The sequence below is a fragment of the Perca fluviatilis genome, chromosome 22, assembly GCF_010015445.1.
Source record: "Perca fluviatilis chromosome 22, GENO_Pfluv_1.0, whole genome shotgun sequence".
NCBI lineage: Eukaryota > Metazoa > Chordata > Actinopteri > Perciformes > Percidae > Perca > Perca fluviatilis.
The window spans coordinates 15,049,812-15,077,260 of NC_053133.1; the positions used below are offsets into that span (position 1 = coordinate 15,049,812).

The 27,449-nt window shown below is 40.2% G+C and overlaps 2 protein-coding genes across 8 annotated transcripts in view; both read left to right on the forward strand.

The window, feature by feature from the left end:
* Positions 1-59: 59 nt before the first annotated feature.
* On the forward strand, positions 60-6,617 carry tram1 (translocation associated membrane protein 1). Its single transcript, XM_039789478.1, has 11 exons — positions 60-363; positions 1,910-1,973; positions 3,029-3,147; positions 3,234-3,350; positions 3,441-3,499; positions 3,655-3,739; positions 3,993-4,063; positions 4,251-4,355; positions 4,460-4,603; positions 5,145-5,296; positions 5,493-6,617. Exons 1-11 carry the CDS (start codon positions 238-240, stop codon positions 5,561-5,563), a joined length of 1,113 nt encoding a protein of 370 aa, XP_039645412.1. The 5' UTR covers positions 60-237; the 3' UTR covers positions 5,564-6,617.
* Positions 6,618-8,307: 1,690 nt separating this feature from the next.
* The window catches only part of ncoa2 (nuclear receptor coactivator 2), a 77,282-nt gene continuing 58,140 nt past the window's right edge, over positions 8,308-27,449 (forward strand). For 2 of the 7 annotated variants that reach the window (XM_039789481.1, XM_039789483.1), the window contains exon 1: positions 8,314-8,608. The gene's annotated coding sequence lies outside the window, so the exon portion shown is untranslated. Of the gene's footprint in view, positions 8,609-8,654; positions 9,181-27,449 lie in introns of those variants that run through there. The other 5 variants (XM_039789484.1, XM_039789480.1, XM_039789485.1 and 2 more) reach the window with 4 other exon arrangements.

The following is a 27,449-nucleotide window of genomic DNA, read 5'->3' on the forward strand; positions in this document are numbered from 1 at the left end:
TTTCCCTCTCCTGTGCGTGAGAGAGTCTCGTTGGTCAGGCGCAGCAGCGGCTCTCTCTCCGTAGACCCTCCCACTAGCAGAAGAGTGACACGCCATTCAATTGCTGCCTGGCCCTTCGCTTGTAGGAAGCAGGAGGGATCTTTGAGCGTTCTCGTACAGAAGGATAATAATAATATCTGATAGAAACCGACCACATCTGCCCTGCGTGAAGCAAAAGTTCAGCCGAATTGTGTCGACATGGGGATCCGAAAAAAGACAAACAACAAGAATCCGCCAGTGCTGAGCCATGAGTTTGTCATCCAAAACCATGCCGATATTGTTTCCTGTGTTGCTATGGTGTTCCTTCTCGGGCTGATGTTTGAGGTGAGTCCCGTCCACATGTTGAATGGGTTTCAGTTGTGGGTCATGCGGAGATCATCGCCCCGGCAGAGTGGACGGACTAGCCAACTGCTAGACAGGATGCCGAATACTCCCCATCTGTTCTCCTGGAAAAGTGACATGGCTGTCTGATCTCTTCACACTACTTCCTCCTGTTATCGAAAGTTTTCTGTGCACGTACGGTGGCCTCGTTTTTGCTTTTATTCCACGAGATTGCCGACTCATTCGGGTAGCCTTGTATTAGGTTTTCATGAAAATTAAATGTGTTTTTTTGTCTTTATTAAAGCGACGTGGGCACAAGAGTCCACTGTCCAACTGGCTGCATACCATGTTGAAATCGATATTTCCAATCACTCGTCTTCAGGCCCGCCATTTGATCATAAAAAACACAAAGTTTTTCATGTGAAACACTATTTATGGAAATATCTTAGTATGTTTCAGACTTGAAACTCTGTATCGATCTCGGTGGTTGCAATACTGTACAACGCTCTCGACTAGGTTAGTTTATGCGTAGATGTGTTACGTGGCAATCACACAACGACTGAGAGGGCTGTCATCACAGAAACTCGCTTGCACCAAAACTGAAAGTTGTCCTTGGAGCTAAACAGCGTTTTAAATGTAACTTGATGCTGCTTGCTGACAACCGGGACCCGTTCATACAGCATGACATGTCTGTGCTGCATGCTGGTCTACTTTCACTGCGATTTATGTTCCATTTCAAGCATGTTTCATCCTCAGTGAAAAAAAGCAGCGCCATTAGTGTAAATTTTGCAATCATTTGAACTACTTCCTGTTTTTGTTTTACAAAGTAAAATTCCTGTCCAGTAACCGCTGTTGCAACCTGTATATTGTATCGTAGTGGCAGCATGAACATTTTCAAAAGGATGGCTATTTATGACATCTAAACAGTGAATACGTCTTATTTTTATTTAATTTCAGCGTGTTGTCAACTTAGTTCTTTTGTTGTGAAAGAGGAATAAGCAACCTTCAATTTTAACCTTATAATTTGGCTATCTTGATGTAGCTATTCGCTGCTATACATTTACTTGGCTGGATCATTTTTAATTTCCCATGACTCATATTACCCCTATAATAATACGGAGCGTTTGTGTAATTGTTCTAATTGTATAAATGTTCTGTTTATTCTATTCCTAACACCTCTACAGATGAAATTGGTAGTGCTTCATCATTTTTTCTGTTGTCACAGTAATATTGCATAATCCCCATATGGCCTGTAGATTTGGCTTTGTGTACTATCACCCTAAAATTGCTAGAATATGTTGCTAAAATAAAACATTCAGTGACATTAAAACCAATGTGTCACTTTAACTTAAATTTTCATATATGAGTCACAGTCACTCTGTTATTGGTCTTTTTGGAAATCTTTGATATACAAATGAAATGCTCCAAGTTCTAGTGTATAAACACAAGTAACCCTGTTAGATTTTACAGTAAAAATGTATTTGTGCAAAATGTATTTGTGCATATGTGCAGGCTAACATGTTTGTTTTTTACCTGTCTTTATCTACAGGTCACCTCAAAGTTTGCAGTGTTATTCATAACTGTCCAGTATAATGTCACCATATCAACAAATGGTAAGTTAAGGATTAAATTGAGAGTATAAGATATATGGTGAGAACAGATGTTATCAGATAACGTGTTAAAATGAATACTGCAACTTTTGGCTTTGACATATACAGTATTATCTTAGAGTTGTGCTGCTGGAAGCCTCCCATTTGGATTCTAGACCGGTACTTGCGTGGCTTTAAACAAACCCATTTGAGAGCTCCTTTTTTTTTTCTTTTGGAGCTAAATTTAGTCTGCCTGATTTACAAAGTTCTCTTGTGGCAAGGTCGTGCCGCCTGAATTTGGGCTAAGGTGTAAAATAGGCCTCTTAATTAAAGTCCTGGCCATTTCAAGGTTGTCGATTTCTTTGCCAACTTTAGATACTGTTGAAGGAATGTACAACCCCAGAGCTTATTCATACTCTGCTTTCCAGGCTGCCAGTTGGTGATTTAGTTCTTATCTGAGAGACCTTACCACGTACCTAGCTCTGTAACTTATTTACAGCATGTATCTAATTAGACAAATAACATGCAGCGCCTAAATCTCTCTGTAGTGAAACAAATTCAATAACGCCACTGTATTTTTTTCCATTCGCTGTGCTGACTTTTACAAATGATTGGACTGATTTCGTTACGTGGTTGCATAAAACATGAGCGCAGCATTGCCGCTCAGGCATTCTCAAGCGGTTTGCTGGGAACTGTGTTCCTGTATCGTCTAATCTCTGTGCTACAACTCATCACATTATTCACAGTGTTTCACAGATACCGGGTTGGAGGGCGTATAGATAATATGTAACTTTAGAAAGACAGAAGAGGCTCCGTGTGTGAAAGTTACTGTGCCGAGACAGTCAGTGTCTCTGCTGTTTTCAAAGTGGTGTAATACTGAACAGTCGAGAGTCCCTAATGTTAACACCGCAGTAATTAAGGTTATTAAACACTGAATCACTGGCTTGACAGTTCATGTTAAGGATGAACTGTGTGCATGTGGCATTTTGTATATGAATGAAACACATTCCCAGATAGAATATTAAAAGAATGTGTCATGCTCATTGTGATAACTCTGACTTTTGTGCATGCTACTGAAGGCCCAGAGGAGACAGCCGTGAACCACTTCCACCATGGCATCAAGGACTTGGCCACTACCTTCTTCTACATGCTGGTGGCCGTCATCATGCATGCCATTATCCAGGAGTATGTGCTGGATGTAAGTGAGACCCAAACTTGACTACACACACACTTTAATCTCAACAAGCAGTTCTGAATGTTTTGTATTGTTGTTCATCTTTTCAGAAAATTAACAGAAAGAAGCACTTCTCCAAAACCAAGCACAGCAAGTTCAATGAGTCGGGCCAGCTCAGCGCCTTCTACTTATTCTCCTTCGGCTGGGGCGCAAGCATCCTGCTTTCTGTATGTACAGTAGCTAAGCTGGCATTTTTCTTGTTTAGATACGCCACAAAACTGTCCATGATTGTAATTTAAAAGCGTCTTTGTTTTTAGGAAAAGCTCCTGTCCAATCCAGTCACCCTGTGGGAGGGTTATCCCCATACACTGATGTCGTAAGTTTGTAATTTTGTGTGTGGAGGACATGTGCATTTTAGAGATACTCTTTGTTATTTCTTTGTGGTTTAAATAGACAAGAATAGCTGTCATATGTTACTTTCTTGGTAATTTTATAAGAGCTTTAAGTGTTAATTAAGTGTTTTTCCTTCAGATTCCAGATGAAATTCTACTTCATTTGTCAGCTGGGCTACTGGTTACACGCTCTCCCTGAACTGTATTTCCAAAAGACAAAGAAGGTGTGTGTGTGTGTGTGTGTGTGTGTGTGTGTGTGTGTGTGTGTGTGTGTGTGTGTGTGTGTGTTTCTGCGTGTTGTTTTGGAATAGTATGACATACTGCAGTGTCTGTTGGGACCCTGAGGCTACTTCCTGTTTGACTTCCTTGGTTATGTTTCATTGTTTGAAAGAATCATACTCGCCCCTGCTTATGTCCACATGCAGAGTAAATATTTTGACCATTCTTGGCCTTCCATCCTTTGTGTTTATTGTTTAGGAGGATATTCCACGCCAACTTGTGTACATCTTCCTGTACCTGGTCCACATTGCAGGCGCCTACATTCTAAAGTAGGTAACTGCCACATTGGAAAGCCTAAAATTATGTGTGTGTGTGTGGTTGTGTGGTACACATGGCATTTCTCCTGTGTTTGTACACTGCCCCTTCAGCAAAAAGTTTGTGGTGTCGAGTGTTGCCCCCATGTGTTGTTCCTGTCAGTTGTAATAAAGGGGACTCGTGTGTCCTTGTATCTTTCAGTCTGAACCGTCTGGGTCTGGTCCTGCTGGTGTTGCACTACTTTGTCGAGCTTCTGTTCCACGTTTCCCGCCTGCTCTACTTCAGCAACGAGAAGAGACAAATGGGGTGAGTTCTCATGTTCAGCATGGTGTGCGCTAATCATTGTGTGATTTTTCTGTGAAATTCTACCACTTAAGAATTACTAATGGTAAAAAGTCATCCTCTTCCAGTTTCACCATATGGGCCGTCTTGTTTGTCCTTGGACGGCTGCTCACCCTGTCCTTGTCCGTCCTCACCGTGGGCTTTGGTCTCGCCACATCTGAGAATCAAGGCTTTGATTTGGCTGCAGGAAACTTTAATGTTATTTTTGTTCGGTAAGTGTGTCTGAGAAGAAAAACCAAGACTACTTAATCCTAAAATGATATTTTTTAAAACTGCTTACTGGATTCAACAGCCCTTTAGAATTTAACATTTATCACACACAAAAACTGCTCTCTGATATATATGTTTAGCGTTATTAGAGTTGCTGATTATGATGCACACTTTTTGTTAATTTTCTCGATCTGTTCTAATGCCAAATGAGCAAATGTGTAAACATCAGGTTGGCCACTTAGAATAAAGGAACAAGAGCTCATTTCTATCCTCAGTGTGGAGTACTGAGGTTTAACAATCATACAGGAATGGCTATATTGTTGAAAAGGAAGAGAGTTGTTCACTAACACCACCAGAATGAAATGCAACCACAATACATCTTGCGTTGAGTACGAGCAAAGCCAAGTGAGAGAATTCTTCCTCTGTTGCTCTTACTACGCTGTCAATCACTGGTGCTCTCTTTACACACACACATACACACACACAACATCACACGTCTTTATTAACCTTTTGATTTACTGACTGTTTCTAATTTTTTATTAGGATAACTGTCCTGGCTGCCATCTGCCTCACTCAGGCCTTCATGATGTGGAAATTTATCAACTTCCAGCTGCGCCGGTGGAGAGAGCATGCTCAAACTCAGACCTTGAAGAAGAAACAAGTTCCTTCCAAGAGCAAATCAAAGAAAGACAAAGGTGAGCAACGGGCACAAAGTATAGGGCGCATTTACCGCTTAATTATGAATGTGTGCAAAGCACTGGACATTTCCCCAAGCAATAAAATAAATAGCAATCAATACATGCATTTCTTCTCAGTATATGCATAATGTTCATGCTTACATACACTTAACATAATTAATTAATTATATTTGGATGTGTCCTTTGTTTTTAGCCAATGGAGTAAATGGAGTGAACTCCCATGGAGCCGATTCACCAAGAGCAAGAAAAGAGAAGTCATCATAAATACATTCCCCTACCGCCCCCTCTATCGCCACCTTCTCAAAGAACCATCTCTCTCTCTCCCCCCCCCCCCCATCCCCGTATCTCCACGGCTGTATCCAGCCAACAGTCCCTCCAGCTCCTTGACCACCATATGCATTTTTCAGCTCCCACACAGGACTGACCTCCCAGCTGGACTTCAAGGGCCAGAATGCATATAGCTTTGCTTGTCGCCAGTCGTCCAGCACGCCTTGATTTAAAAATCATTGCTCTGCTGTGCCATTTCAAACGAAAAGAAAAGAAATCCCGAAATAAACTATGAAAAAATACCTTATTTAAGAAGTGCCTATTGATACAGATTGTTTTGTACATGCTGTGTAATTTTAAAAATTCAGGAATGGTGACGTCAGTGTTTAATGTTTTCTTGAATCAGGCCATTCCTTGCTTTTACCTAAATAGTGGTTATTACAGCTTGTGATTTATTTTCCTTTTTTCCTTGTATTTATAAGTGCTAGTCGAGCTCCTCTTCTTTGCCACTGACTCCTGTCCCTCTTTTGAGGGATATTTGTAAACATTGTATGGAGTTTATAAATTTCCTTATAATATCTCTTATTTTTCCATCAGTGAAGGTTGCATACAGTCTTGGTATAATCTCTGGGTTCACACCACAGACTTTTCAAACTCAATCACAAAGACATTGTCAAAGACATTGTCACTGGCTAACAGACACCTAAAGATGGAAAGTGAAGTAGCAAGTTTTCACTTGTAGATAGAGTAGGGAAGAGTGTCTAAAAGCAACCAAGGAAAACAGGAGACATCACCCTGTAATACTGTAAGTAGATTTACAATTCAGTATTGTGCAAAACTGCCAGCAAAGACGTAGTAACCTGATGTAGCATTTAATTATGAGTTCAGAGCAGCTTTGTAATCACAACAGAACATATTGATTGCCATAAAATGATACCAAATTTTTTGCAGTTTTTCCTATAACACTGTCAATAAATGAACACACTTTGCGTTTTAGTTTTGAGTGATGAGAACTTTATAAGAGATGGAAAGTAAAATCAGGCAAAACATCCCTTTAGTGAGTTTGATTGAATCACTGTCTAAAAAAAAAAAAAAAAAAAAAAAAAATTTTTTTTTTTAAAAAAAAAAAGGAATTTAAAAAAAAAGAAATTGTTTTTTTTTTTTTTTTTTTTGTTGTTTTTTTTTTTTTTTTTTTTTTTTTTTTTTTTTTTTTTTTTTTTTTTATAAAAAAAAAAATTTTTTTCAAAATTTTTTTTTTTTTTTTATGTTTTTTTTTTTTTTTAAAAAAAAAAAATATATATATATATATATATATTTTTTTTTTTTTTTGACTGTTTTCCCCCCCTACCCACAGACTGTGCCAAATGAGCTTGGTTGACTGTTGATGTATGCCTTTCACTTACATGCCATAAAATGAATTTACAAAGCTATGGAGTGCAATCAACTGTATTATAAGAATGTATCTCCTAGGTAACACTGGCTAATTCTAAAGAATAAACCCATTAACTAATTTAGGTACACAGTAGTAATTCATGGTTGCCTCCGGCTGTATATCAGCAGTGTAACATACACTCAACTTTCTCAACTTGTCCTGATGGTTTATCTATCCTAGAAAGAAATAGTGTTTTATTGAAAAATATCTATCAATATTATTATTTTCCTTTCATTTAACCCAGTATCACAAATTTGCCTCAAGGGGGCTTTTCAATCTGTAGAGCATTTGTTACCCTCTATACTTAGAACCTTGATTCGGATAAGGAAAAACCTTTAACGGGGGAAAGAATGGAGGAAATCTCATGAGGAGCAACCATAGACAGTATATAAGGGATCCCTTTTCCATGACAAACAGACATGCAATTGATGTTGTGTGCACAGACTAATTGTAGCATTCATTTTACCATTTGCCTAAGGAGACAACAGAGGGGATGTGTAGTAATTATATGGCGGAGCAACTGCGAGAAAAAACCTACACAAATGGTGGTGTGTGGTTGAATGTGTCTACATGGAGTTTCTGTTCCCTCCAGTCTACTCTGTTTCATGAAAACATGTAGGCTACCACCCTGTTGATATTTTACCTATCCGCCACTTGGTGGCAGTGTTGTACGCGTTTTATATATTAGAGAAAACGCCTGCCTGCTTTGATCCATGACCACACAGTAAACCAAGGTAGCAAAATAAGTAGGACACGCTAATTTGTAACATTTCTAAAGCGTGTTATGTTAGCTTGCCGTTTGTATTTTAATACATTATGTTCATTTCATAAATTAGCAAACAAAATGTCATGGTGTTGTTGAAAAAATCTTAGCCGCTGTTGCACATTTTCCTCATCACTGTGTAGTTACTGTCAGATAAAGCCTCTTAAAATGAACTAGGTTAGATTGAAATGTAACTTTCGGAGATGTGTTTATAGGAAACTTCATCTAACGTTACCTTCCTTTTACCAGCCTTTTTATTTGCGGCACAATGCTTAGCCTACACACGACATAGCTACATGTATGACCTTAAATGTACACACATATTGGTAAGTAGTATTAGTCTTCAGTGGTGTAAATGTATTAGTGTTACATGTATATTACAGTTTGTCCCCTTGTATTGGCCAACCGGAGTTGGGATGCCGGTCATATAGTTCCAGTCCCTTTTAAACATTTAAACATTAACGTTACCTACTGACAGTCGTGACACGGTGGTGTTTTGGAAGTATCTGTCAGTGGTTGTCAGATGGAATGTCAGCAAATGAATGCTGTTCAAATATCAAGTATTATCGTGTCATCCTAACAGGTAAATCGCCGTAGGGTTGCTTACGAACCCCGGCGGTACTGAGTTGATGCCATAGGTTGATACTGCTGGAGCCCCGTGATGTGGTTTGGTGTGGGGGAGGATAGCAGCTACCAGCCAGATAAACACTCAAGCATTGGTTTGCACAGCAGGAGTAACATGGCGGCACAGTTAGCCAGCAGAAATGTTGTTTCACTACCGCGAAGGTCAGAGCGGCGTCTGATAAACGGAATTTAACAACGAGGACACAGACGAAAGTATTACATCGTAAGTAGCCACATGTGCTGGTGCTTCTTGTTGAGACGGGACGTTGTGTTTTCGTTGTGAAATCCATTATCCAATGTGAGGTCTTCAATCTCGGTTGTGTGTCTGTCTGGCACAGGCTCTCGCTTCGGTGTTAGCTTATTAGCAAGCGTTAGCTTCTTGGCTAAGCCCGCTGCCCGTGTCAATAGTGTTTTCTGCAGCAAACTCAATTAGACGGCTCAGACAGCGAGCTTGCAAGCGAGTTATTGCTATGTTTGTCAGACGTTTAAATATTGAGTAGTGGTAGCCACATACACCTTTTGATGTAAAGTAAAATGTAGCGTGCACAATACTTTCATATGTCATTGTTTTTTGTGCTGAGTGAGCGTGTGACCGGACGAAGTTCGTCAGTAACGTTACAGCAGGAACGTAGTTAGCATGCTAACTGTTTAGCTGCAGGCTAGTCTGGCTAGTTCAACGTCGTTGTCAGAATATACGAGTCAGTCCGGACAGTTCTCTCCACCATGTGTTTGAGCGGGCTGTTAACCTTGTTTGTTGTGGTATTATTCATGCATCGGTACTACTTGCTACGTTAGGTGAGTTGACGAAATTTCTGCAATTGTTCAGGGTGCAGGGACCATTATCATTTTTTGCTGAACTAATGTTTCTCTTGTGTTTGACTGTCGTTACTATGCATTGTCGAGGTGCTCCTACTACATAGCTAGTTAGCGGCCAAGCTATAGTATGAGCACTTTGCCTCTTAAACCACTAGCTTCAAACATTTGACAAAAGTATTCAGAAAGTTATCCATGGACTTAGCAAACGTTACACCAGATACCCATACTGTCGCTCTACGCTCAAGATTGGAAGAGGAAAACAGTGCGTGCAGTTTGTTGTGACATTGCTTTCCAAAAACGTCATAAACGTATAATTATGTTTCACACCATCAGGTGGCAACACAATTACCAGGCAGTCACGTAGGCTTCATTGTGGAGATGTAAATAGAGGCAGGACCTGTAATTGAATACAGAAGATGCTCTCAAGATGCAGTATGTGTGTTGCTTTGTTGTGCCTGTGTTGAGAGTGCAGTGCACTCCTTTTAAGGGCTCCCCTGCTTGACTGATTCAGGACTATACAGGCAGACAGCTTGTGCCATTTCAGTGATTGTCAACATTCCTCAGTAATGCTGGAGGAACGCATCTTGTGGAACCAGTTGAGCAGTTTCTGTTACATCACTGTGCCCACCTGATGGTGCACATTACTCATGTCACATCACTGATATGAGATGTAACATAACATGTTGCACAGCTGTGGTTTGGTTGCAACTTCAGGGCTTCTGTGAAGATGTGATGGATTTCAAGATTACCGGTAGTCCTATGCTAAATACATTCTCAAGGAGTTGAAAAGAAATAATATTGGCACGTGGTTCATATTTTTCATTAACAGCACATTAAATATAAAACACCAATATTTGTGTGTATTCCTTTCACCTGCATGCATGTGTTGTCTGTTAACTACTTTAAACATACTCCTCCTGTCAGGCTGAGCATATTATCTCTGAGGCATAGTGCCTGAAGTTATTGACTTAGCAAATTGCAGTTAAACAAAACTCACTCTCTACAAGTATGTTTTTGGTGGATATTGGCTGAAACAGTTTGTCCTTGGAAGACAGGACAAGCCAAGAAGTAAAATGTCTTCTACAGCTGACCACATTTTAATTTTGAGTGTGTTCGATCAATGACAGAGCATGCATATGACGCCTGTGACAAGTGCAGTCCTGTACAGAATGGAAGCATACATTCCTACATAGGATTGCTTTTGTTGTATGTTGTTGTTAAGGATGAAGCATACTTGTTTGCGTTAAGAATCATATAACAGGGCGTTTGCCTTTGCATCGTACACACAATAGTGCGATAGGACTGTGTTTGGATGACGACAGTTCAGGAATTCATGCGAGCGTGTATGCAAGTATGTGGATGTTTATACAAGGATAACTGGTTGGGGGTGTTCTCACACTGACTTGGCATAGTTAGTGTAATGGATGTTACCTAGAAGTAATCCTCTGCCTGAACACATTGTTAACTAAAGCTACAGTATATAGCAACAGGTGTGTGACAATAATGTTGAGCTTGTCACATGGTTCCGAAACATTCTCTACATCCATATCTTGCTTGCTAGTTGTTTTCTCTCAGTCTGGGCTTCACTCAGCCCCTGTAATTTTCTTTACACAAACCCATCATTTTATATTGTTTCATTCTTTTTGGTTGCCTACCCCATGTTCAATGTGTTCAGTGTGTTCATAATTCCGTGAAACAAAGAAGTATTTTTCTGTGCACTTGGAGACGCCTGTCATCTTGTAATCACTGACTTTTGCCCTGTGATAGGCTTGCGTCACCTGAGTGATACTGTAATCATTTGACCCTTGTTCTGTAGCTTCAGTGCCAGTTCTTGGGTTGTCTGTCACTGTTAGCCTAATATGATAGTCCACTAATGAGGGTTTTTTTTGTACTGTAGCCCCACTATAATGTAGAATTAAATTAGTTTCTTGTATTTAAGTCAGACGTATGTTTTGAGCAGACTTTGCATATCTGTTATGAGACAATCTCCACAAATAAAAAAACAGATTTTATTTTGGTTTTAAGCACAAATGATCGTCTAAACTAAACCTGTGAAAATAATGACAGCAGAGGTTGTTCGAAAGTTACAAATACTATTAAAACCTCTTTAGCCTTTTTTTTTAATTTCATGTTATTTAATCTTTGGGGGAAGGCTGTTGTGAGAATTATACTTAAGGTTAGTACTGATTGATACTTGAATTTTGTGTGCAAAATCAGGTGTCTCATCTAGCTACACAGCATTATGTGTCAGTTCTGTTGTATCTGGGGATAATCTATAGGATTGTTTCAGAAAATTTAATTGAAATGCTGATTTTGTGAATGCACTACATACATGACACTGGCATGTTGGAGTAAATGCCTAAATCACATAAGGTCCCTAGGTAATTCCCATTGTTATTAGGGCATTAAGCTGATCTTATCAACTGAACCTATTTTAGGTTATACCGTTGCTATTATCAGTGCATTTATGTAACGGCGCTGTTTTTGTGAGTGTATGTTAAAGATCGAAATGGCAATAAAATGAATTGAATGAAAATAAAATAAAAAAAATAAAATGAGTGCTTAATTTTCAAAGTTGGAAACTTTCCATGGGAATAAACGGGAATTAACGAGAATGAATGGGAATAAACCAAATATTTTTAATATTGCTTGTTATAATACTGGTAGTCTATAACAGGGAACTTAAATGTAGTTGAGAAAACCCCATCTTGCAGCATAATCTTGGTTAAAACAACCTGATTTAATGCAACTTCAGTTGAATGTCCTCACTATATTCGTCAATGACATGCATGCACGCAGTAATCAGCATAGGCTACTACATACTTGTCAACATTTAGTTTTTAAAATACGGGAGTTTATTCTTTTGAGGGCATATAACCTTAACCATAGTAAATCAAAGGCAGCATGCTAGCTACCTTCATTTGTTAAGCTAAAGGTCAATGGTTTGGGCTAGCCTACTGCAGGGCTATTGAGGCCACACCCACTGCATGGATCATTTCTAAAGTCCGACATTCTACAGCAGATTGAAGCTGATTGAAGACAGTACTGGATTTGAGCCCAAGGACTACATCCCATTCAAATTCCCATAATTTCCATGGAAAGTTTCTGGAAATTTACTGGAAAATTTCCACCCTTTTGCAACCCTACACCTAACCAATCTAAGAAACACTTTTTGTTTAAATTATGACCTAGGCCTGAATCCCTTTTTAAACACATCACGTTTTACTAGTTACTACTACTCTGCTCCTCTTGTTTCCACACACTTCTGTTTGCTAACAACATTAGGTTGACTCATTTGGAAAATGACATCCCTGTCTCTGCTGCTTAGTATGTACAGCTCCTGAACAACCCCATACCCCTCTCTCCTACACAGGCTCTTTAATGTGTAGTCCTGGGCTCCTTTTTTAAAAGCGGTGTCAAATGACAACATCCAGCCCTGGCAGGAATCTAGGCTGGATGTTGCAAAGTATTACCGCCCTTGCTTAAATCTGTAAATTCCACTGAAAGACTGAATTTTAGGAGAAACTACAAGGGTTGCTTTGCTTTTAGGGAAGACTTATTTGACCAGAACAGTTAAATAACACTGCAAGATTAAGCATTTTCCTATCTTTACATTTTCCTGTGTTTTTAGATTTTTTTTAATTTAGGAAGTAACCTTAAATGATTTAGACCAAACTTGAACATAGACTTTGGCTGTGCGACAAGACAGACAAACACACAAGAAACTATGTAGCTTCTCGTCAGGTTTAGTTGTAGTCTGTTCTGCTACAACTAAACAGATAACCTATCTGTTTATCACACGCTATATAAGGGCCACAGTGTATTCTTGACATGAATCACCGCTCCCCCTGGTATCTATTTGCCTTGTCTCACTGGGCATCTCACCCTGCTGTCTCTGCGTTTGTGTTGTCATGGAAACAGCAGTGTGGCAGGTCCTGGGTGGGCGTGAGGGATGAGTTGTGGGGAAATGGCCAGGATTTTACAGCAAAGGGAGAGAGGTGGGGGGAAATGGCAAAGGAGAGATGTCAACAGCGAGGCAGAGATGTTTGATGGAAAGCTGAGAGGGCTCTGACACAGAAGAGGAGGAGCCGGAGTATTTACTCCGTCTCTGCTTCAAGGCATGTTGTCATTGTGTTTTTTAGCTGACCTCAAATCAGCCATCCCATCTTTCTGTGCTAAGAGTAGGTCTTGTCTTGTTAACAGCAGCCTGTACAGGATCTTTTTTTGGTTTAACTGTAGAACTGAAATTACCAGAGTACTCTACAGTGCTTGTCATTGAAGAATCAACGCTTTAACAATGAAGAGAAGTGCTCTCAGATATAAACTGGTCTGGCTGCCAGACCTATCTCCACAGGGCTGTGGAGTAAGGTCTGGCTACACCACAGATACATTCTAGGATAAGAAAAAAAAAAAATCTAAGTTGTTTGCATTTCTTTAAAACAATCACAGTCATCTTGGCTCTAAGCTCCGGACGCAGCGATGGTGGCTCTGCAAAATGGAAAGGAACTTTTTGGTAGAACATTTGCACCCTGCCAAAGAAAACACCAAATTAAATATCAAATGATTAACTATTCACACAATAAGGTAACGTGAGCTATTTAAATTAAGTGGATACATGGTTAAACGTAATTTGATCTTACCATTGTATCGCAGTGTGTAACTTTGTCCACATCAATCCCGCCAATTGGTTCCAAAATGTCCCAGTTAGATAGTAAATGTCATGAACACATTAATTGTAAATCTTTACAGTCATTCACTGAAAGAACCAAGCAGGCCTGTCTTGTTGCACAATCCGAATTTTCTTCAAAACTTGCCATTTTCAGCGTGTGGCTTGCTAGCTGGAAGTTTGTTTTTGTATTTTTCCGTAGCGAAAGGATTTTGAGACTGACAACACACAGAAAGACGGACAGGGACATCGGGCGCCAGGCTTTGTCCTGGAAATGTACTTTGTTGATCCAGATTAGATACAAGCTAAAAACTGGGTTTGCTCTGGATCAACAAAATGGACTACCGTGACATCACAGGTGATTATATTGAGCCCAAATTTGCTCTTGGATAACTTGCACCTTTTAGTGTTTGTCTATCAAGAAGTCCAATCTGTGATGAATGGCCATGGAAGAGAGTATGCTTCTCAAAATGAACATTTAGGCTAAGCTCTATATTGGCAGACAAATGCACTGTTAAAGTGTTCTTGACTTGTCTGTGATCATTTTCCTTGTGGGTTAATTCCCTGTGGCAGTTGGTTTGTGTTAGATTGATATGGCTAGTTATTGAACCTGTAATGTTTTTAAAACTGAGATTTGTAACCTCACACCATGGGCTGCTTTACTCCCACGGAGACTCCACCAGGGCTCCAAGGATCTTGTGCTCACAGGCAATCCAATGATTTTGATGGTCCACACTCCTCCACTTATGTAGGTCAGCTACAGCAAAGTGCATATTGATCTCCCAAGCTAAATGATATTGTGGTGTCTACTGCTCATTGCTAAGAAGGTGCCCTCAGCCAGTTTGGCTTGAACAGAGGAGACAACAGAGGTCACATACATGACTATGTGACAATGTTTCTGCTGCTGGTTTCCCTTGTGTTGCTTAGCTGTACAATATGGTGGCTCCAATAAATGTTACTATTTTGAACATGTGCTCAGCACCTCATTTTTATTCACACCTTCCGCAGTAATCACTGACCTGCTTTGTGCTGCTAATAAAATATACAATTTAAAAAGTACTTATTTAAACATAGAGGTTATAAAGTGCTTTATGGAAAAGCAGAAACACCCCTTCCTCTTCAAAGAATGACAGAGTTAGACCATTAAAAAAAATCCTCTAAATTGATGACAGGAAAGAGTTGTACATAAAGGTTAGGGAGCGTGCTTTGTAGTTTTAATTTGTGCGAGTGGTTGAATCGCTTTCCCCTCTGTCATAATGTGTTTGTGGCACTGGGTGCTAGCATGTGGTTGGCACCTTTCCCACTGCCCAGGGTGGAATCCTTGGCACTGAGGGAGGGAGAGAGAACTTGGATTGAGCATGCTGCCTGCTGGAGTTGGGTGGGTGGTCCAAAAATATGCACCGTGAATCTGCCCTAAGAAAATCTGGTATACCATCTTATTCTGGAATGGAGGTAAACGGCACTATCAGGCTGGGCTCAGGTAGTTTTGGAGTGACAGAGCGGCAGCATTTCTCACTCACTTGTCATAAAGCCAGAGGAATGTGGGGATTCAGTTTCAGGCTTTTCAATTCTGTACACATTGTGAGGGTCAAACTCTGACCAGCATGATTTCTCTTTCCCCCTCTCTCTCATTCGCTCTCTGCCTCTCACTCGATGCTGACTCAGCAGTGTTCCTTCAGTGACCTATAAAATGGTTTTGCTTGCTTTATCTTTACTGTTTTTAGCGAGGTAATCTCCTTAGCTGACCTGTGTTCTGTGGTTCCATCCATACTATACAGTTCAGGTACACCGTAGGTTAATATTATGGCTAAATTAAGCACAACTCCATCAACTGAAGTACTTGTTTTCCTTTTTATTAATCACTAAGAGCATAAAATGTTGCACAGGTTCATGAGCCTCATATCACACCCCGTTAACTCCCACAATTAACCATAAATGGCGAGTGAAATGACCAGTATGAATATGTGAACACGGTGTGCAGCTCTACTTTAAGTTACCTGATGGACATGCAACCTTATCTGATTTGTTTTATTTTTTCAAATTAACAACTAATCTAGCAATACTTTTCTCAATTAGTTATTACGTCCTACGTGATATCCTAAAACCACTTTTGTTTGAGTGCTTTTTGTTCCATTTGTTAATGTACAGTGACATAGATCTGTACCAATTATTTCCCATCATTTGACATGATGTAATCAGAATATCATCCATTTTTATATGATAAATGACTATATATTAATATAACTATTACATTTAAAGATTGTCTGAAACAGTGAGAGGTAGTGATTGGAGGTCGACAGTACACCAGATGGGTTATTGTTTTGGTGGTCATAGGTCTGGCATGACCAGGGAGAGTGAATGTGTCAGACACAGTCAAGTCTCACATTGACCCTCCTCCGCAGTGTTGCGGAGGAGGGTCTGGCTAGTCCACACAGCATTCCGTGATGGGAGAAAAACATGCTGTGGTTTATTGGCATTTCTTTAAACCAGTCGCCATCGTCTTGGGCGGCACTAAGCCCCAGACACAATGACGATGCCTCTGCAAAATAGATTTATCGGTGTTTTAAGCCCCCAACGTCTCCTTCCAGGCAGCGCTGCCTGGAAGGCACTAGGATTAGGCAATGGTTAGGGTTAGGTGCCTTGAAGTCAACGGTTGCAGCGCTGCCTGGAAGGAGACGTTAGGGGGGGCTTAAAACACCATAGAGCGCAAAATAGCCTCGGTAAGGAACTTGCTTTGGTGGAACGTGTGCGTTCAAAAGTTGTTTAAGTCGTGCAACAGAAAACTTAGGTTGGACAGATGGTCTAGCTAGCTGTCTGGATCTACCCTGCAGCGATCTGAGGAGCAGTTAAGCATAGTCCTCATAAATCCTTAGGGACATGCGGCGGAATATCCAGCGGCAACTGAACACCCCGGGAGTGGAACGTTGTCATCGATATAGACTAGATACAATTAGACTGTCAGCGCTCCAGATCCATTGTTCAGAACGCAGCTTTTATTTTTATAGATTGTGTTGAAGTGGCTTAGGTCAAGCAAACATGAAGGGTTCAGTGTTACTCTAGCCAGCTAAGAGAAATAAACTGCACCTACTGTGTTAATTGTAATGTCACCCAAATGCAACAGTATGGCTCTTTCATGTTTTTTGGGATAACAGTGGAGTTTTAAAGTGCAGGCTGGAGACAAAAGCAATGCTCAGGCTTTGCCTAAACAGACACTACTTGCTAGTATGACGAATGTATTGTTGAGGTTTAGTTTAGGTCGGGCACCACGACAAAGCGGAAACAGGAAGCATGGACGAGTTTGAGGGCAAACGGATGCCAGGACTCTCAGAATGACTGCAATTCTCTCTTGTAAACTTACTGGGTTAAGATGAGTTCTTTTATGGTGAATGAAAGGCTTGATCCGACAAAGTAGGTCATCGAATCAAATCGAAACATTGACGTCAATGCTGCTGCCAGTTCTGCCGTTGTTTACCTTTTTTTTTTTCTTCTTCTTCTTCTTCTAGTCTGTAGAAATAGCAAAGTTCTTAGCCTTTCCTCATTAGCGATACCTCTGTTCAGGAGAAGACTGCAACTAGTGTCACGACCACCATGCGCAAGTATAAATGGTTACGGCTAGGCCTGTCACGATAACAAATTTTGCTGGACGATAAATTGTCCCAGAAATTATTGCGATAAACGATAATATTGTCATCGAGAGACCATTTGCATCTAATCTAATGATAATGGCATAATAATACAGGTACACCTTTTCAAAGATCAATACACTTTTATTTCTAAATAATATTTAACACTGGAACTGCAAGACATTATAAATATCCAGAACATGTCTTTGATCTCCTTTAGTATGTCGTCTTTCACGCTGATGTACAGTTGTGGAATTGCCGTTTGTGACACGTAAGTTCTCAGACTACAGACTCTGTACTACATTTTACAATTATTTAACTCTAAATATTAAATTTAAATAATATATAATTAATAAATTAAATCTATCTGTATGGCTATCTGCCACATGGCGAGTAAATGTACCAAAATAGTTCTGTTTTTCGTCTTCATTTTGGCGGGCGCGGCTTCTGCTCCTCTTCAGGTCGGAGCTTCGTGGGGCGGGCGCACACACACACACACACACACAGGTGCAACTCTGACATACTTTCCACACCGTGCCGTCCGCGGACAGCTGTAGGCTTGTACCGTTAATGTTCTGTGCATTGTCGGAAACATGCAGCCACTTTCCTGAAAACCGCTTGCGAGACTGACCAGCGGCGTGTATGTCCGGAACCCGCCTCCACAGTCTCCACCTGCAGGTTGTCAGCTGTGTGGTTTGGATTGAAAGGGGAGAAACGAGACGCCAAATAACGGGAGGGGTGGATATCGGCTCATATAGGCGTACTTTCTTTTTGACGGCGCCTTAACTGCAAAGTGCTGCGGGAAACCCTGCTCCAACTCTCAACTAGCGTTTGTCTGTCTCTGTCTCTCTGTCCGCAGTCCCGCCCCCACAAAGACCATGCGACTGACAAGAGGGTTCACTCCTCGTTACGCTAAGGAACCGAGAGTGGTCCTCCAGTCTCTTTGGTAGCGAGAGACGAGGAAAACAAACAAGCATGCAAATGGAAATTATCGCGGCCGGAAAAATTATCGAGCTCATTTTTTTTTTATCGTGCGATAACTCGATTTATTGACTATCGCGACAGGCCTAGTTATGGCGCTCCCAATAACGTCACATTGGCGCACGACAGGTCGGCTACGGTGACTTAATGTGGCATAGAGGGGAAATAAAACATAAGTCTACCTCCCCCCAGCAATGATCATGCACTACATGTGTTTTCAGAAATTGAGATGCCATGAGCTCACCTGGCACACTAAAAGGCCAGCTCTTTTTAGTCAAATGGGTAATGATGGTGTCTGTTAGTAAGCTAAAGGTAATTTTTGTTTTTGCTAACACAGTGAGAATTAATTCATGGTGCTTCAGTTTCTGAGTTTTTAAGAGATTCCTTTCAATTAGTTTATTTATTTTTTTGTATTTGTGTACTAATGCTAACAACAAAATAGTGATTATGTTTGTGATCCATATACGCAAGTTCTGAAATTCTGCATAATTTAATTTTATCCCCTACCCCCCTCCAACAGAACAGCCAAATCACCTATATTTGTCCCACATGGAGTGTTTGAGTTTGTTTGCATGTCAACGTGCTTCCATTCATGCCTTTACTCCAGAGATTTGTGGTTTTGGCACCTGAAGATGTGAGCCATCAAAACAAAACCGCCTCCTATCTCATCTGGCAGTGGAGTGCAAAACAAAGGCACACATTGGAGAGGAGATTACACAGGAGAGGCAGAGCAATGGTGTTACACTGATGCTCTAGCTACAGAAGCTGCAGGACAATGTCTTAATTTAAAAAAAAATCAGCAGAGGGATGGAGTTCTTTGACCTAGGGCTGGGCAATATATCGATATTATATCAATAGATGAGGCTAGATATCGTCTTAAATGTTGGATATCGTAATATCCTGATATGACACAAGTGGTGTCTTCCTGGTTTTAAAGGCTGCATTACAGTAGAGTGATGTCATTTTCTGAACACACCAGACTGTTCTAGCTGTTTCATTACTAACCCTAACCCACATAGTTATTATATCAACATAACTGATGATTATTTATATAATATATATATATATATATATATCAAAAATCTCATTGTGTGCATATTTTGTGAAAGCACCAATTGTCAAGCCTACAATATCGATATAGAGGTATTTGGTCAAAAATATCGGGATATTTGATTTTCTCCATATCGCCCAGCTCTACTTTGACCCTTAATACAAATTATTACAGGAGATGAATGAATTAAGTCAGCTCAGATGTTACCATATAGGCTAGTTTTGTCTCACCATCATTACATACGTGTTTGCCTAACACTAATTCTGACATTTTCAGTTAGATTTTAACACAACAGGGAAATTGTGATTGGTATCGTATAGAGTTAAACAAAACTGCTTAAGTTGGATGTACGGATTCATCAGTGGTCAGTGGCTAGTTTAGATGGAAACAGAAGTGTGCTTGTTGTCGCTGCAAATTAATCAATTGTATGATCCCTGTTGATAATTCTCAACAAAGCTGTAGGAGGAGTCAAACATACTGGAGACATCTCAACAGATAACACCAGTGGTGTTGTTATCAGTTATTTTACAGAAACTGCAACCTGAAAAAATGTCATTATAGCTCCTATTAGTGACTATGTCAGTGACTTGCTTTGCTGAATGAAGGTTAAGTAGCCATAGTTGTAAGGTCTGCCTGACCTGGCTGTCACCGAGTGTTTCAGCAGGGGACTGAGTAAATGTGGAGAATGACAGAGAGGGAGAGAAGGCTGCTTCACTTTGCTCTTTGCTCCGTCTGGTCCAATTACATGTTCCCCTGTCAGAGCAGCCCCGCTCTTAATCAGGTAATGCTGGGGTTTAAAGTCATCCCCTAAACATGCTCTACAGATTATTACCCTTCTCACACGTTTGTTCAATGGAGCAGACAACCACTGTGGACCTCTTTCCCTGTCCTAACTTCTTCTAGCTAATTTGAGTCCAAATTAAACTACTTTTTGTTTGGTTGTGTTTGCAGATTTGTCAGACTCTGAATGTGCTTTTGCTGCGAGTCTGAGCATTGGCCTGTCACATTGTCTCAGTCTTTGGCTGATAAAGTGACATAGTTGTGTCAGCTGATCTCCTCTTCCCCTCCTCTGTGCTAACATGGCACCTCCTTATCCTGATTCTGCTTCCACTGTATAGCCTCAGGCCTCCACATGAACTAATTCCTTACAAACTGTGACAGGCAATAAAAGATGGTGGACACACACAGGCACAATAGATATGCATTTGACATGCAGACTAGTCACAAGATGAGCTCCAAATCATCTTTTAAAGCATGATACAATCAGCTACACAAAAATTGTTGTTATTGCCTGCCCACACACCTCCCCACTCTCTGATTGTGCATTTCCATGGCTCTTTGAGCTACACGCGCATTTGCTTTCTCTTGTCATTATGACTCACCTTCTTTACAGCACAACCATCAGTCTCATTATGGCACAAACACATATGTGTTTACTGTCCCTGAGGTCACAGCTGAAGGAGCTGGCTGTTTGCTATTTGAGCAACAGATGTGAGGGCACCTGGCACAGGGTTGCATCAGAGCAGCGCATTGAAAGCTGCTGCCAAATCAGTGCCAAAGTGTAATAAATGTTTTATGTGAGGATCTCTTTATATGTTGATGTCACCAAGACAGTCCCCTTCTTCTTAGCCCTTTTTACAATGGTGAAAGAAGACGTCCAATTCAATACTTTTTAATTATTTTTGTTAACATTAATTGTTTGTGTTTGACTTGAATACTGTTCACTTTTAGTTCATAGTATATTTATATATAATATTTTAGTTTGTATTTTTGGTATTTGGCTTTACGAGTTAAAGTTAGTTTATTCATGTATTATGATGATATGGGTTGAAAAGCTGAAAGACTAGTTGTCTGCCTTTTTTTTTTTGCATACGCTGTTTGGAAGTGACCATACTATGGTTTGTGAAACAAATTGGTAGTGATGGTATTGATTAACCGTTTCCCGACAATATGTATTTTGACCGATTTTTATATATATATATATATATATTTTTTTAAATACAATTAATCAGTTATACAGTTGCTTACGAGACCTGTGTGACACATGCCACTATATCAATGAGGACTGGCAGGTTAAATTGGCTGCACTACACACAAAGTATTCCATGCATGACACACAGCTGACAACCTTGCAGGTGGATGCAGTAGAGACAGGCTGAAACCTACATGCTGCTGACTTGTATCGGTCCCCAAGCGGTTCCAGAAAAGGGGCTGCATTTGTCCATGACAATGCACGGAACACCGTGGCTGTGCCACCGGTACAAGTCTGCAGCTGTCCGCGGACACGGAGGTTAGGGTTAGGGTGCGGACAGTATAGCCGAACCTCCCGGACAGGTGAATTGGGACTCCATTGCCGTCTTGTCGGTTAATGGTTAATGATCGGTTAATGAGGGTCGGCTTTTTCAGGAAAAAAAAACTCTCAATTAGCATCCCTGCAAAATAGCAATGACGATGCTTTCACTTTCAAGTTCAAAGAAACTGTCAAGGGCAGGGAGGATTTCAATTTTTTATTCACATCTTAAAGAAAAGATCTTTCACATACCAGCTCTTATATATCTGTCAAGGTATTCCTGATCATGGGTGCCTTGTTTTGCTTTACAGTTAAACATCTCCCCAGAGAAACCCAGAACAACCACATTCCCGCTCTGCTATTGAGCATCACCACTGCCGTAAATGGGTATCAAGTAGGGTTGGGTATCCTTCCCTTTTTTTCTGGTACCGGTACCTGGAATTTCAGTTCCAATACCCTACGGTAAATTTTTTCAGTACTTTCCCTCTGTAATAATAACAAAAAACGTATTTCAGATGTAAAAATAATTCCAAATCTATTCATCCTATTTTCTAACAACATTGGGCCTCATTCACCAATATCTTCCTAAGTTTTCTCTTAAATATGTTCTTAAGAAGGTTCCTAAGAAAAGTCTACGTCGGATTCATGACGTGTTCTTAAACCGCAGAATTGTTCGCATCTGTGTTCTTAGGATTGATGAATCCGTCTTCGTAACTGAAAGCGCGTGCCAGTTGTTCCTAATTAGCATAAGAAAACGCCCCGCAAATTCCCATATAAGGACATGACACTTCCTGTGCACCTCCTGGGAGACTGGTTTTCGGAGATTGTCGGAGCCGCGGTGGAGGAAGTACTGAATCTCAGTACTTAAATAAAAGTACAAATAACCAGAGACATATTTACTTTAGTAAAAGTAGAAGGTGTCCACTACCACAAACAAGGCTTGGATCAGCGGTGCCCCATACAGTATCTACGGCAACCAAACTTTACTGGTGAGACAAACGTGTGACGGTCAGCAAGACGTTTTGGCAGGGGGGAAACTGATCAGAAAATGTAACGGAACATTGTAGAAATGTAGCGGAGTAGAAAGTATAGATAATTGCTGCAAAATGTAACAAAGTAAAAGTCAAAAGTAGGCTATGCAGTACAGATACGTGAAAAATTTACTTAAGTACAGTTATGACGAATTTGTACTTTGTTACATTCTACCACTGCATTTTGGCCCTATAAATAGCGATCAATCACCAAATAACGCAGGATTTAATCAGTTTGATTGCTGATGTATATTGCAATGTTAGTGGTTTTTTTTGCATACTATGGTATTTTTTTCAACAAATGATCAGAAATATATTACAGTACAATACTATCATTGTAAACGACTGTAGAATTAAATAAAATGCAGTAAGCAATCATTTGGAGCGAATTGTCATCACTCAAATGTGCGTAAGAGTGCTTTTCAGTGTTCGTAGATTTTGTTCTTAGCTAAGAACAAATCCAAGTTAAGAAAACATTAGTGAATGCCAGAATCTTCGTAAAAGGCTCGTAAGACGGGTTTAAGAACACTTTCTTCATAAGAACCGTTGGTGAATGAGGCCCATTGTATTTATTTAGAACATTTTACACTCCACACAAAATAAAAAGCCTCCCTCTCCCCTCCCAAACCCGTCCCTACAAACTATCAATTATTAATTTCTTACACTGCAGTGTATCTTTTATTCTTGAATTTTGTATCTTTTAATATTTTAGCCTGTTTTTATTTTCAATTTTTTTTTTAAACTGCTCTTTAATGTTTCATGTAAGCGTTTTGAATTGCCTTGTTAAAATCTGCTATAGAAATAAAGTTACCTTGCCCTACAACCTCAGCCTGTCAGTCAGTCAATGGGGCATAGCACACTGTTGTGCCTGCCTGTCACAGAAGAAATTTTATATAGGCTGTCTGCGTGGAGTTTTGAAAAGTGTAGCGACTTGCAACCACTTAACTGGCATTGCCGTGACTCACTGTGACTTTAACAAGCTGCAGACTAGAGTCAACGTTGTTTAGCTCCGTCTGCAACATGCAGAGAGGACAGATATGCTTGCGTGGATGCGCTCTCGGGTACCGAAATTTGGCACCGTTTGAGTTAACGTGAATCAGTCCTCGGTAGTACCAACGTAATTCGGTCGGTACCTAACCCTAGTATCAAGTTCCCTGTTCTGGGGCATCCTGACACATAACGGAGGCAGTAAGTTTTACATTGTTATATCAAGTGCCAAGACCAGTGCATGGGTTTAAACCTGCTGCTTATAAAACAATACTTCTTAACCTGTTAAGCTGTCACAAGCCCCATTTGTGTTGAAACATGTATACTTTTGTCACCCTATGACTCATACAACAAAACCTTAATCTTTGTTTGTCAGAATAATCTGTGTGATTTACCACACCTCCCAGTTGCTCCTTTGCAGCCACCCTATGCCCACCCCCCAAAAAATCAATTGATTGTTGGTTCGGATGAGGGTCTTGACCAAACCTTGGGGTAACTAGAGCTAAAAAGCCATGTGTTTTCATTAGGAAAGACATCAGCCTTGATTCTTATTGAATTCAAGGCCATTAGTGGGCAATTCAAAGGGCACCCAGTAGGTGCTCCATTGGTGTTTAGCCCTTCGGTGACCTGACCGTTATGGTCAATTTCTAGCACATGAACTATCTACCCTTTGTCCTATCTGAACCTGATTAGCCAGCCCATTAGCATTGTTTGCCCAGCCTGGGTGACGAAGCCTTTTACTCAAATGGAGCCCACTGCCAAAAGAAGGGATTACAACTAGTCCCAAGGTTTGGCTTTAGGCAACATTTTTGCTCACCTCCCATGATGAAATCTGAAACGATTCAATCACTTGGTTTATGGTGTTTTTCTGTTCAGTTTTAAAATATCGCAGTCACTTCATAATATTGTTTTGTCACAAACCTTAAGGATAACAGTCTTTTACCATTTTGGTTTAATTGGCTGAACTCTGTTTAAGGGGAGCTTGAACTTTTCACCTGATGATCTTTGACCTCCCTTTAATACCAACAGATGGTTGAACTGGGAGTGTGAGGGCATATGAAATATTCCCATGATCCTGTGTCAGGTTCTGGAGAAGCTGTATATCTGTAGTGTGTATATTTCTCTGGATTTATCTTCTCCTTGTGACTTTTCATATTAAGTTTTTATTTCTTGAAACCGGTTTCACTTTAATTTACAAGTAGCAGTATTGAGTCACGCCAGTATTCAGGGTAACATGAAACTCAATTAATGTTGCTGCTAAAGCTCAGTGACAATCTTGGCAGGGTTGTGTGTTTTTGTTTGGATTACACAATGTGTCATTCAACACTTCTGTGCCAAGTAGAATAGCCCGTCAAGGATAGAAAGCTCCTCAAGTCTTTCCTGGGGAGGTCTTCTGCTCCAGTGTGTTTAGATGATCTGCACACTTGCATGCAGGCATATGTGCATGCATTATTCTGGTGTGACTTGCTACTGGTCTTGGGTCACACAACTAATGTCACCAGCAGATCCCCACCCATAATAGGAGGAAGTGTTGTCTCAGCTGGTCTAATGTGAGAGGCAGTTTGATCTTATACAGTGAACAGTGTCCATACTGACTCACATGGAGCATTAAACTCACAAAAAAGTATATGAATCAATGGCACATGCAATCACACCAGCAGTGAATAGAAGTTATGGATGTAACTGGGTGTAGAAATGCCTCATTATTGCTTGTAAAACAATATTTTCTGTTACATAACTCTGTTACATACATAACTAATAATTAATTTCTTTCTTTTGTACTGCTGATTCAATTTCTGAGAGGAAATCACTGTCATCAAGTGGTTCTTCTAAGCAATTCAATTTATAAACAAAGAAAAGATTCATCTCATTGTAAAAATCTAACACTTGGAAGTTTTTTTTTTGATCCATCCAAAATGATTACTGTTAAACTAGCTCAATGGAGTGTTTTCACACTTTTCTGTCACTCAGTCCACAGATCAAGGGTCGGACTTAGACTGAGCATGTGACAGCATTAAAGCTCAGAGGAAATTCCTCCAGAGGATGAGAACTAAGAGCAATGCATGAAAGTCAAAAGAGGAAGGTAGAGTTGAGAAATACAAAGTTATGAAATTTTATTAGAAAAAATGAGATTGACTGTAGCATTTAAGATGTATCAGCTATTTTCTACTTTCACTATACTTGAGGTTTAGCCCTATACGGATGCAAAAAAAAGAGTTTTTGTCAAGATTTCATGTTTAAGTGCGCTAATGAATGGATGTGTGCCAGTGTAACAGTCATCAGTACGAACATCTCCTTTGATGCCTCATCGAGCAGAAAGCTCTTAAACAAAATGTTTGAAGTGTCTGCCTGTGTAGTAATGATTTATAATTCTCTTGAACTAATGCAAAATTTGATGCTAAATTCTTTTTTTAAACTGTATATGTGGTCACCCTCCCTGACTCATCACATATTTCAGCTGTTTGGGTGTATGTTGTGAAGCAGTTCAGCATGCTTAATGTCACCTTTCCGCATGGCTTCTAGCTGTGGACCTGTGCAGGGTTCAGAAGGGGGATCGGTTTACTCTCCATTTATGTCAGCACATGACATCATGTTAGTGCATTCCTCAGCTGGCTCACTTGGCAGGTATTTGGGGGAAATCACCCATGCCAAGAGGGGCTGTCCGGTTTTCCCTTCATCAGGCTACATGTAGTACAAGACAAGCTCTTCCACAGAAGCTTTTTATTGGGACCTTTTTCCAGCATAGCCAAATAGCCTAGCAGTGTCCTTTTTTGAGTTACAAGTTGCATTTCCTAAGAATCCATATGCGAGTATTATTCAAAATTGAAACTTATCTCCTGTCTAATTGTACGCCGTGATTAAAAAGGCACAACGTGTTTCACAATGTAATAGGCTTTGACGTCCCAAAGCAGATGTAAAGACCCTGTAGACCAGGGGTCGGCAAACTTAGGCATGCATGCCACCATGGGTACGCGGGACCTTAACCAATGGCACGCTGGCAATATGTGTGCAAGAGAGTTATTGATGTGTTAAAATCATGGTTGAAATGCTGAAGCACTCTCTCATCCGCATGCCAAATTACAACGTTCACAGTTGCGTGACCGGTTATATACGGTAGTTTGATTGACTCATATCTCTGACTGGAAACAATACAAAGAGGATTACCAACGGCCGCTGGGGCAGATGAACTAATGCTAGTCTTGTTACTGTAAGTAGGCTACATTAAAACCTTTGTGAGTTAAAAGCCAATACTTATCAATGCACTCACCTGTGTAGACCGGCATAAACATGTAGAAAGCGATATTTCAATCTGCTCTGTCTGCTCGGTACACTCTTGTCCGCTGCGCTGTTTTATGCAAATACAGCTCTACTCTGCAAATAGCTAATTTTTACAAAACAAGCTAAAGCAAAATCTGTCGGTTGGTAGTCTTTTTATCTTAGTTTGCAGGGAATCTTGGAATTTGGACAAATTTTTATAAACTTAAGCTGGCTAAACAAACCATCCTCTCCGCTGGAGCGGTAAATATGGATGCATTATAAGACCAAAACAAATACATGTGGCTACTTAATATGCACGTGAATGACGCAATCGTTATGTTCGTGTTCTTCATTCTTGATA

Coding starts and splice junctions, on each gene's coding strand:
- tram1 (XM_039789478.1), top strand. CDS start 238: ATGGGGATCCGAAAAAAGACAAACAACAAGAATCCGCCAGTGCTGAGC. Junction 1,974..3,028: donor TGTCACCATATCAACAAATG/GTAAGTTAAGGA, acceptor ATGCTACTGAAG/GCCCAGAGGAGACAGCCGTG. Junction 4,064..4,250: donor GCAGGCGCCTACATTCTAAA/GTAGGTAACTGC, acceptor TGTATCTTTCAG/TCTGAACCGTCTGGGTCTGG.